At 44.6% G+C, this 12,121-nt stretch overlaps 1 protein-coding gene across 1 annotated transcript in view; it reads left to right on the top strand.

Annotated features, from left to right (window-relative positions):
* PRKAG1 (protein kinase AMP-activated non-catalytic subunit gamma 1) overlaps positions 1-12,121 on the top strand; it is a 76,571-nt gene that overhangs the window by 27,587 nt on the left and 36,863 nt on the right. Inside the window, exons 2-3 of the mRNA XM_030196820.1 lie at positions 7,613-7,664; positions 11,097-11,203. Coding sequence (XP_030052680.1) covers positions 7,613-7,664; positions 11,097-11,203 — 159 coding nt within the window. The remainder of the gene's footprint in view (positions 1-7,612; positions 7,665-11,096; positions 11,204-12,121) is intronic.

Genomic DNA, 12,121 nt, shown 5'->3' on the forward strand with positions numbered 1-12,121 from the left:
TGTGAGAGAGAGTGAGTCTGGGTGCGAGTGTGTCTGTGAGAGAGAGTGTGTGTGTGTGAGATTGAGAGTGTGTGCAAGTGCATATGTGAGACACAGACTGTCTGTGAGACTGAGTGTATGAGACCAAGAGAGTGTGTGAGTGACTGTGTGACACATAGAGAGTGAATGTGATAGTGTGAGACATAGAGTGTGTGAGAGAGAGAAAGACATTGACTGTGAGAGAGAGAGTGTGTGTGTGACAGAGATGCCCCCCTCCCTCCGGTGTCAGCCCCCCCCCCCCCCCCCCTCTCTCTGGTGTCTGAGCGTTACTGTGCAGGACGCTGAGCTCTGGCTGTGCTTCAATGAACTGACCAATCTTATTTAATAGAATGCACCTCCAACATTCTAAAGCCGAGAAACCTCGTGTGGTTGGTCACTTCTGCTTGTGACGAACCCGGAAGTACGTGATGTCAATTCAGGAGATGGATACAGAGAGCAGGAATGCCTCAGCCATGCAGTCAGCTTCAGAATGTTGGAGGTGCGTTTTATTATATAGGATTTCTTATTTAAAGCAGAATACAATAGGATTTATGTACCCTGTGGTCATGTTTAATATGCTTTAATATAAGTTTTGTATTTCATTAAATACTAGACTGCTTTATTTTTTTTCTTATAGTTTATTTCATACTATTATTCTGTCACTTTGTAACTGAAATTGTAAGCTTTGCTTTGCTTTAACTGGCTACAAAAAACCCAGTGCCTTTCATACATTATCGAAAAAGAGGACCTCAGCAGTGACTTTTTTCACATGAGGAACACAGCCTTGTGACTCGCTAAATTCATCATTGGTCCGACAATATCACTAACTTATTTACCATGGGCCTCTTTACAAAGCTGCGCTACCGATGCTCGGTGCGGCAAATGAGAGGAAACCCATTCAATTCCTATGGGTTTCCTCTCATTTCCCGCACGGGAATCGCTAGCACAGCTTTGTAAAAGAAGCCCCATATTCCTTTCTTAATTTCTATCAAGCATTTCAAAATTTATCTGCATAGCTTCCCATGTGTAAAATTTAAATTATATCACTTATCTCAGTATTACTTTCTCCATCAGGACCCCTAGCTGACATAGGCCGTGTTTTGCCTATGCTAGGGGTCCTGATGAAGAAAGTAATATTGAGATAAGTTATATGATTTAAATTTTACACATGGGAAGCTATGCAGATAATTTCTATCAAGCATTTCAAAATTTAAGAAAGGAGTATGGTAAATAAGTTAGTGATATTGTTGGACCGATGATGAATTGTCACATTTCAAGGAAGGTGAGCCCTAGGGCTGCAGTCAGGTTAGCACTGCCCGATCGACCCAAGGGTTAGCCGCGCCCCAACTGACAGCAGGCGTGTCACCCAGGCAAGGCCCAGACTCAGCAGGAACTGGAGAGCAGGTGACAAGGTAGGCAAGGCTGGGCTGGAGATGGGGTAAGCAAGGTTGGACTGGAGGCAAGGCTGGAGAGGGGGGTGGTCAAGGCTGGAGCTTGAGAGGGGGCAGTCAAGGCTGTAGCTGGAGAGGGGGCAGGCAAGGCTGGAGCTGGAGACGGGGGCAGGCAGGCAAGGCAACAAGGCAAGGCTGGTTTGAAGTGAGACTAGGCAGACTCAAGGCAGAGACCTGTGGTGAACGCAGTGAGAGGAAAGATCCTGTCACCCTAAATGAGCCCGGAGGCTGATGTCAGCCAGGCACACCCAACCCACTCTCCCACCAGGGCACTCAGAAAAGGCATACTGATGCACGTATGTGCGCGTAAGGACATTGACGCCCATCAATGCAGGAAGCCGGAGAGAGGCGATGTCCCAGAGTGACAAGGTGACAATACCTCCTCCTCAAAGGCCCTCGCCTCCTGGGTCTGGGTTTGAACAAGTCACTCTTGGAACCATGTCCCTATAGTTCGGTTCTTCAGCCACAGCATGGAAGGTGGAAGGTTTCCTCTGTAGGTTTCTAACCATGTTGTCGACCACAACCTGTATCTTGGATGCTAAGAGCAAGCAAGCCTTACTCTGAAGAAGTCTCCCTTCCGGTAGGAGATCCACAGTCCCCTTGTTCTTCTAATGGGGATGATACATCTCTGCTTCCTGCTCGAGGCACTCCTTGACCTGGATCCCACTGGCCTGGGGCACATCATCAAGAAGACCAGTAGTGGCTAGGGTTACAGTAAATATCTCGGAATCCAGACAACATTAGTGACAGATATTATTCCAAGTGGTAATGTTGCGCCTCTTCCAGTTTAAAGTCGGGTTGTGTTTCTGTAGCCAGGGTAAACCCAAGACAGGCTTCATGGATATCTGGAGGACATATAGAGTGATATCCTCCCTGTGGTCATCAATACACAAACGTACTGGAACTGTCCGGGTTTTCAGGTGTCCTTGAATAGTCCCATAGATTGAAGAGACCAGAATGGTCTTGGACAACTGTTGGGTAGGAATTTTGAAATGCCAGACAAGAGCTTTGTCTGTGAAGTTCCCCCCTGTTCTGGAGTCCAGGAAAACCTTGATGCTTTTCTTCTCTTGATCCAACTCGAGTACTTCTGGAATTAGAAATTGAGCACTAGGAGCCCTGGGGGTGGATCGAACGCTGCACTCCAGGCCACAACTAGGCTTGAAGATCCAGATTTATTGTTGCATTTAAGTGCGAAATGTCCTCTCTCACCACAGTAGAGGCATAAATTCAAGGCCCGACACCTCTGTTTCTCCTGAACAGAGATGGGGGAGCAGTCCACCTTCATAGATTCCTCAAGATTAGGAGGCAGGCCCTCTCCCAGCCTGGGAGTACATGGAGTTTTCTGGTAACTAACACCCTCATCAGCGTCTTTTCTGGAGATCGCCACTCTTGGGCCCGCTCCTGGAATCTGATATCCACCATATTACAGAGGCCAATTTAAGTCATTAATGCAGTAGGGAGGTCCCGGCCTGTCCAGCTCATCCTTGATCTGGGGGGGCCAACCTCTGCCAGAAGGCTGCAACAAGTCTCTCGTTCCAACTTAGTTCAGAACCAAGGTGCAGAACTGTGTAGCATAATTACCCAGGGTCTACGTCCCCTGCTGATGTGACTTTCCGAGGCTCTTCAAAGACCCTCTTGAACTGTCCCAAGAAACTATGGAGGTCATCGAGCATTGGGTCGTTTCATTCCCAGAGTGGAGATGCACACGCCAGGGCTTTCTAGACAGCAAGGAAATAATGTAGGCCAACCGGGCCCTGTTAGAGGAGAAATCTCTAGTTTGGAGTTAAAATATTATCCAGCACTGGTTAATGAATCCTCTGTAGTCTTTGGGTTTCCTGTCGTACTTCTGTGGAACCATGAGATGAATACCTGGATTTCTGTATGCGAGCACTGGAGCAGGGTCTGGAGAAGCAGAGGCCAAGACCTGGGGTGCCATAGACATCTGGTGGTCCAAGCTTTCAGACAGAGTCTGAACAATCTCTGCAAGTTGATAGAACTGGTCTGTGCAAAAAACTAGATCCTGGACAGAACTAGACAAGTGCTGAAGCTGTAGAGCCACTTGCTGGAGGAGCCGTAAGGCTGGTGACTCGTCAGAGCTCATGGCCTTCGCAATCTGTCACAGTTCAAGGAAGATGAGCCCTTGGACAGCAGTTGGGTTAAGGCTGGAGCTGGATGCAGGGCAAGCAAGGCTGGCTTGAAACGAGACTAGGCAGACTCAAGGCAGAGACCTGTTGCAAAGACAGTGACAGGAAAGGTCCCATCACCCTAAATGGGCACAGAGGGCTGATGTCAGCCTGGCATGTCCAACTTATTCTCCCTCCGCAGCACTCAGAAAAGGCATACTAATGCACATGCGCACCTAAGGATGCCACCAGCCGTCAACACAGGAAACCGGAGAGAGCTAACGTCCCAGAGCGACAAGGGGTCGTGACATGAATTTAGCAAGTCATGAGGATGTGTTCCTCATGTGAAAAAAGTTGCTACTGAGGACCTGTATTAAAGAGGCAACTTTTCGATAACCTATGAAAGATGGGTTTTTGTAGTCATTTGATATTTATACCCCTGCCTTATGAGCAATTAGGACTCACAAGAATTTCTTGACTTTAATGACATTCTGGTATTTATTTTCAGCTTTTATTTCCAATGTGATATCATTTATTATATGTGATGCCATATGACATAATACATTTTATTATTATAATCTGTGTTTGGCATGCTATTTTAATATATTTATGTGTATTATGTGTATAGACCCCTGACGCTGGCAGTATTTCTCTCTATGCATTGTACAGGCTGCCAATTCAACCAAGCAGCTGTTCAGTATAGTAAACTGCCTACTGCAACCTCCAAAACAGAACCAGCCTGCCCAGTCTAAACTGAACTGCAATGATTTTGTTGCATACTTTGCCAACAAAATTACAGGATTTACAGGCAATCCCACCCAGTCCCCAACCAGTCAACCAGGGGTGCACAAACTCGCCCCCTCCTAACAGAGACAGATGGAACACTTTTAACCTAATGACAGAGGAGAGCCTTGACAAAATCCTAAGAGACCTTCGACCAGCTACCTGCTTCCTTGATCCCTGCCCATCAAAGATAGTGCAGTAGGCAAATATGGGCCTTATAGAAGGCGCCACAAAAATTGTGAACACCTCTCTTTCTAGTGGGCAACTACCAACATCATTAAAAAGGGCAGTGGTTTGCCCTGTGCTGAAGAAAAACAACCTTGACCAGGACAAACTTGAAAGTTATAGGCCAGTATTCAACATCTCGTTTGTAGGGAAACTCATAGAACAAACAGTCTGTGTTCAACTTAATGATTGGCTAGAAAAGAGTAACTGGCTAGATCCATGTCAATCTGGATTCAGACCTGGTTATGGAACAGAAATGTTCCTCTTATCCCTGCTAGATGATCTTCACAGAAATCGAGACAAGGGATTCGCCTCGATGTTAGTACTGCTAGATTTCTCAGCAGGTTTTGACATATCTTGCTAGCACGACTGACAGAAACAGGTATCAATGGAACAGTATGTGCCTGGTTCAAATCCTCTCTATCAGACAGGCAACAAACCATAATGTTTGGCTGCAACTCATCACCACCATGGACACTGACCTGTCACCTATACCTCAAGCCACTAATGAGCTGATTTGGTCAATGGACACTCAGTTCTACATCTATGTGGATGATGTGCCGCTACTCATACCCATTGAACCTGACTTACCTAAAGCCCTGAATAAACTGATTACCTGTCTAACATCAATTCAAGAATGGGCTAAACACAACAAACTTTGCCTGAACCCAAGTAAAACCAAGCTTCTCTGGGTCCCTAACACAAGTGAATACACACCTGACATCAAAATCCCTTTTGGGAAATACAAACTCCCCCTCAAATCACAAGTCAGGAACCTTGGAATACAGTTGGATTCAACACTTACTCTGATTCCCCAAATCCAAGCAGCCTTCAAGAGCTGCTTCTACTATTTGCTACAGCTATGCTGCCTCTGTCCCAGCTACGCTGCCTCTGGATGATCTTCCACAAACCGCCAAGGACACTAAAGTCCTCCCAAGGACTTTAACTAACTACACCCTCTCCAAAAGACATTACACGATGTGATACCCGCAAGCGAGCCTTCTCCAGAGTAGCCCCCACTCTCTGGAATTCATTGCCTGAAAGTCTCCGCTTAACACAAGACTAGTGCTACTTCAGGAAGCAGGTGAAAGCTTGGCTGTTCAACCAGGCCTTTAATGGAAGAAGTAACTAACTTGTTAGTCTCACTCACACACACAAGGAGTGACGTGGGCTGCACATATTGCAGCGGGACATGTTTATCTACTCCTACCCTAGCTGAGATAATATTTAACTCTCTGACCTCATGTGCAACTTCCTTCAAATCAGTCACCTTACTTTCTAACTTTTCCTACTTTCTTACCCATCTGTGATGCTGTACACTTTATATTGGTTCTGGCAGCAGCATCAACAGACGTCTTTAGGTCTGCCACTGCATCTTCCTTCTGCTGCGTCCCTTCTGAAATGCATCAGAGGAACAGATATGTATGAGAAGAAACAATAACATTGTGCATGCCCATTGAAGGAAGACTCAGCACAGAGAGTCTGATAGGAACGCACCAGCCGGCTGGGAGAAACTGAAAAGACTGCAACAGGAACAATGAAGGACAGTGCAGTGTTATAAAAGCAGCGTAATCAGATAAGTACAGGGCTGATGTTGGGCAGTAGAAGTGCTAAGATCCTCAGGGAAGGTTTCGCGGTTATTATATTTGAGAAAAGTTAGAGTTCACAATTTATAACGTGTTTTGTTCTCACAGGGTGTCTATTTGCAAGGAGACAGATAGTAGGATATCCAATGGTTTTTCTCAGTAAAGGAGTTTTTTTACATTGGTATCTGAACTACTGATCGGGGTAAAAAAGAAAAAAAGGACCTGTGATAGGATCAGCTCTGATAACTTTGGTGTCCTTTTGTAATGAAAGGGCTTGCTCGCCTTAAAGGTGAAGTGCCAAGGGTGGATGCATTGAGGTCCAGTTAAAATAAATTAAAATAAGTGAAGCTAAGGCAGACACACGCTGGGAGAACAACACTTGAGTTTCTCTTGGCATAACGGTATAGAGGTAGATTTAGAACCAAGGGACCCCATAAGTAAAATAGAGAAGTAGTATACCATGCCATCCTTTGTATTGTTAATTGAATATTTTTACTGCTGTAATTGCCTATTGCTCATGTTTGGTCTATTCTTACTGTACAATGCCTTAAGTGAATTCCTTCAAAAAGGTGGTAAATAAATCCTAATAAATCAAATTTGCCGAAACATGGCCATGTTGGGTCCAATAATATCTGCTTCCTCCAATCTTTGTCTCTGTCTCGTCATTTCATCTGTGGCCTACCACACTGTTAATGTTCAACAACTTAGCAACAAAATACAACAGAATGGGAATAGAGTTTTAAATTTAGCCCTGTATTATACTGTTTGCCAGATAAGGTTTTGCAGAAATGGTGTGATGTGATCACATTGCTTGCAGTCTTCTTTCAGTTGACTGCAGCATTCTGAATCAATTGGATCTGGTGCAAATCCCATTGTAGTTAGACCAGTATAGCATGTAGATTTAAGTTTAAGATCTTACCTTGGTGCAAAAAGCTTTACAAAATGATGCCCCTATTTATCTTCTTTATGAAAATTTACCAGCCAGTTGGTTCTTTATTCTCAGAGGAATGCAGTTTTACTATTCTAGCTGTTCGGAAAATTCATTTTTTGGAATCTAGAAGCTGTGTGTTCTCAATTGCTGTCCCAGTGGAATGGAAGTAAATTGTGCAGCCAAATTAGGATCCTGACAGATACAACTACTTTGAAAACGGGTGTTTTTCTGATATTTTGATAGATAAGTTGAGTATATTGCTTAGCTGGACTGACTGGCAAGTGGATACTGCCATTTTTTTAAGTTTGTTGTGCTTAGGTGTTTCTCAGGTGCTGACTGCTGCTTGCTTATTTTTATTATAGGATGGTTTTTGTATTGTGTAATGTTTTCATTTGATGATGATTTTTAGAGCATTATATGTCATTAAACCTTAAGTTTCAACAAAAGGTAGATATTTTTTAGATAAATAAAAATTAAATTTCCTTGTGTTTGCAGGTGTGTGTTGAAGCTGAAGTTCTACCACAGAAATGTGCTTCTGTCCTGGAAGGTGAGAGGCTTAAAATGTCATATTTTTTCAAAAAGTGAACAAAAGCAAGTTGAGTGTACACACACTATTCCTGTTGGATGTGTTCATGTCTTACTCAGGTCCAACAAGATGCTTCACAAACCACTCCAGCACAGGATATGTGTCAGTATGCAAAAGATGTTGTATGTGCTACCAGTATTAGTATTGTTTTTGAGGCTATTCTTTTCACTTGCTGCATTCCCCTTAGGATCACTCCTGCTGTCATTGGTGACCAGTCTCCAGCAGGGCCGCCTCAAGGAATTATGACACCCTAAGCCAATGTGCTTTGGAGCCCTCTCCTGCATTGCTTCTGTCCCTGGCACCCACAACAGTTCTGGCATTTCTCCCTTGCTCGCTCAGTCCAGTGTCTCTCTACACCCCCGTGGTCTGATCACGCCCTCCCTTCTTCCCTCTTCCACAACAGTCCAGTACACTTTACGTTGTTTGCCAGCAGCAGCATGAGCAACAGGCTTGCCCCTGTGTCTTCCCTCTCCTGTGTCCTGCCTCCTCTGATGCATTTCATGTGAGGAGGGATGCAGCAGAAGGGAAGATGCAGTGGCAAATCTAAAGCCATCTGTTGATGCTGCTGCCAGAACCAAGATAAAGTGTACAGGATCGTGGGGGGGGGGGGGGGGGGGGGGGGGGGGGGGGGAGATGCCGGTCTCTTGGGAAGGGGGGAAGGCTTAACTTTTAGACTAGGTGAGGCACTAGTGGTGATGTCAGAGGCTGAGGATTTTGGCACCCTTTATATCACCTGGTGCCCTGAGCCAGTGCCTCACTTGGTCCAATGGTTAATCTAGCCCTGGTCTCTGGTGAGGAGCATTTCCACCACCCTGCCCTTTAATGCCCTCCTGGGGAACTGGACAGTGTTACACAATTATTGTAAAGAAGGTTCAGCCCACTTGGTCACTTGCTTTGCCAAACCTGAGTGTTTCGGTGCTGTGCTGGTTGTACTATCTGCCGGTATAAAATTCACATTTCCTCAGCGACCCTCCAGACTAGTGAAGATGCTTGGGTTATGCACGCCTACCAGCAGAGGGAGACTGAGAACTCTAAACACTGTATATATAACCTGTGCAGAACCCCAACTAGCCAGTATTTCTCAGTCTCCAGCAGAGGGTAGACTGCAGTCTGGTAGGCCCTAGGGATTCCATTGGTTTTCTTCTGTGGCCTTTGGCTATAAACCGTTTTTAGTCCTTGCTCTGTAACATAGTAACATAGTAGATGACAGCAGAAAAAGACCTGCACGGTCCATCCAGTCTGCCCAACAAGATAACTCATATTTGCTACTTTTTGTGTATACCCTTCTTTGATTTGTACCTGTGCTCTTCAGGGCACAGACCGTATAAGTCTGCCCAGCACTATCCCTGCCTCCCAACCACCAGCCCCGCCTCCCAACCACCGGCTCTGGCACAGACCGTATAAGTCTGCCCAGCACTATCCCCGCCTCCCAACCACCAGCCCCGCCTCCCAACCACTGGCTCTGGCACAGACTGTATAAGTCTGCCTAGCACTACCCCCGCCTCCCAACCACCAGTCCCCGCTTCCCACCACCGGCTCTGGCACAGACCGTATAAGTCTGCCCAGCACTATCCCCGCCTCCCAACCACCAGCCCCGCCTCCCGATCTTGACTAAGCTCCTGAGGATCCATTCCTTCGGCACAGGATTCCTTTATGCTTATCCCACGCATGTTTGAATTCCGTTACCGTTTTCATTTCCACCACCTCCCGCGGAGGGCATTCCAAGCATCCTAATACTTAAATAAAGTTCCAGTAACGATGAGTGTACTTATTAATAAATGAAGAAAAAGCCCTCAGAAACCGCAGGTAAAATACCTTAGGTTTAGTGTACGGTCATATAATTGTTGATGACACGTATCACGGTTCGATCACAGGGCTAAAAAAACTTCATTTTGTAGGGAGCCTTAAATTTCTGGCTTCTTACTACAGTGTGAATTCTTTTAAAGAAAAAGTTTTTTTACAACAATCTATTTCTTTTTTCGCTATACACTCTATTTCATTTTTTGCTAAATGGAGAGTGCAGTATTCCAAGCTTAATGCTGTGATCAGCTTAATGAAAGCGTCCGAATTCGAAACAAATCCAAAAGCTAAGTGATTGAATATTTAAACGATCATTTTTAGCAAAAAATGAAATAGATTGTATAGCGAAAAAAGAAATAGATTGTTGTAAAAAAACTTTTTCTTTAAAAGAATTCACACTGTAGTAAGAAGCCAGAAATTTAAGGCTCCCTACAAAATGAAGTTTTTTTAGCCCTGTGATCGAACCGTGATACGTGTCATCAACAATTATATGACCGTACACTAAACCTAAGGTATTTTACCTGCGGTTTCTGAGGGCTTTTTCTTCATTTATTAATAAGTACACTCATCGTTACTGGAACTTTATTTAAGTATTAGGTTACCATTTTTTCCAGTATCACTGCTACGTTCTATTGTTTAGTCTCATTCCAAGCATCCACTACTCTCTCATTACTTTTAATGAGAGAAAGTCACTATCGGTCATACAGGCAGAGCTTGAAAAACAATCTTTAAAACTTTTCCATTTCACCGCCCTTAGATGTGTACTGCTTTGGTACTTCCGAAGCATATTGACCGGTCTGGAGGATTGCTGTGGAAGGTGAAAATTAGGCCTTACCTGCTAATTTTCTTTCCTCTAGACCCTCCAGACCGGTCAAGAACCCGCCCTGTCTTCAGCATTTATGGATATTTCTGATTTGGCTTTGAGCCCAGGTTTTGCTGTGGCTGATGAGTAGCATGTTCTATGCAATTCCGGTCTAGCAGTTGTTAGGTTTCTGGCACTATACTGGTGCAGCTCTGAGTGCTAGTTTGCATTCGGTCTGCAGAAGCACAGTTTTATTTAGAGTTTCCATGTACAGGGCTCTGTGAGTGTTTCTTTTTTTCCTTTGTCTTTTCTCTGCTTTGTTATCGGCATACTGGCTAGTCGGGGTTCCTCACAGGTTACATATGCAGTGTTCAGAGTTCAGTGTTCTTAGTCTCCCTCTGCCGGTAGGCGTGCATAAACCAAGCGTCTTGACCGGTCTGGAGGGTCTACAGGAAAGAAAATTAGCAGGTAAGGCCTAATTTCACCATTCGTTTTTAATATGCTTAACAGATACATATAGAAGCCATGTATTTGACACGCATAAAATACCTAATGTCCGTAACGTAACTCACCTTGGAAAAATATGCAAGCTAAATGCTTATACAAATAAATGCCTTATTTGAAATAAAACAACAACGAATATGGCTTCTTCTGATTCAGTAAGTGTTGTCCTGCAAAAGACCGAGAAATGTGGAATATTTCTTCTTAACCATAGAATCGACCTTGAAATGGCATGTCTGTATCAATCTGTCTATGACTGTCTTGGCCCTTCTTGTTTCTGTTCTATATAGCCCTAGAGTCTGAAGACAGTGTTTACACTCGGTTCATGAAGTCTCATCGATGCTATGACCTGATTCCCACCAGCTCCAAGCTGGTTGTGTTTGACACCTCTCTGCAGGTAAGGCTACCATGTGCAGCATCCCCTGAAACCCTCTGCGAATAAGACCACAACATGCAGCCCTCTTCTCTCCCGCTAGGAAAGACAGCAAGAAATAGATTGTGATGATAGGGATCTAAGGGCCATCTTGTCTGTGCAGTTTCCTTTGAGTTGCAATATTCTAATCCTTCACGTGTTATAAATATTTAGAAATATAAATGATATTGGCAGAGGTGTTTGAAAATAGAAGAAACATTGTTATGAAGAAGCTGCAACTTTGAAATCTGTTTCCTTTTGAGACATAAGTGACCCCACCATTCCTACGTATTTAGTTTAGTATTGTCTTTCCAGTGAGGAATAGCTAGCTGGACACCCAAAGCTAACATTATATTGAACAATTTGATATGGCTATCCTGGATCCTTAATCTCTGTGTTGATGAATGTAATATAATAATAACAAATGAGAGGTATTTACTTTCACTTGAGCAGGGACAAACCTTGTTCCTTCCTAAGAAGTCTATATCTACATTCTGTCTCCCCCCCCCCCCCACCACTCCCCCTCCATAATGTGTGCTCCCTTAGCAAATGCCACTGAGGTCCCTAAAGAAGGCAGCATGATTCTCATTAGATCTATAAATGCTTGCTGTCATATATGTGTCACTGTTTTAATGTGAAACCAAAACTCTCGACACACACCCTCTCCACCCCCCCCCCCCCCCCCCCCCGGCCACCTGACTGATCACCCCCGAAGAAAATAAGTCTCCCCACCAACCTTGCCCCCATGACCATCTGTAGGCTCTCCTCAGGCCTACCGTAACAAACCCTGGTGGTTTCGTGGACCTCTTTGGGGGCAGGAAAGAACCCACTCTTTTCTGCCTGGTGCTGCTTTAAAATGGCTGCCAAAACTTTTTGCGGCTGCCTTGGAAGACTGTCACGGGA

The sequence above is a fragment of the Microcaecilia unicolor genome, chromosome 3 (assembly GCF_901765095.1).
Source record: "Microcaecilia unicolor chromosome 3, aMicUni1.1, whole genome shotgun sequence".
In the NCBI taxonomy this organism is placed as follows: domain Eukaryota; kingdom Metazoa; phylum Chordata; class Amphibia; order Gymnophiona; family Siphonopidae; genus Microcaecilia; species Microcaecilia unicolor.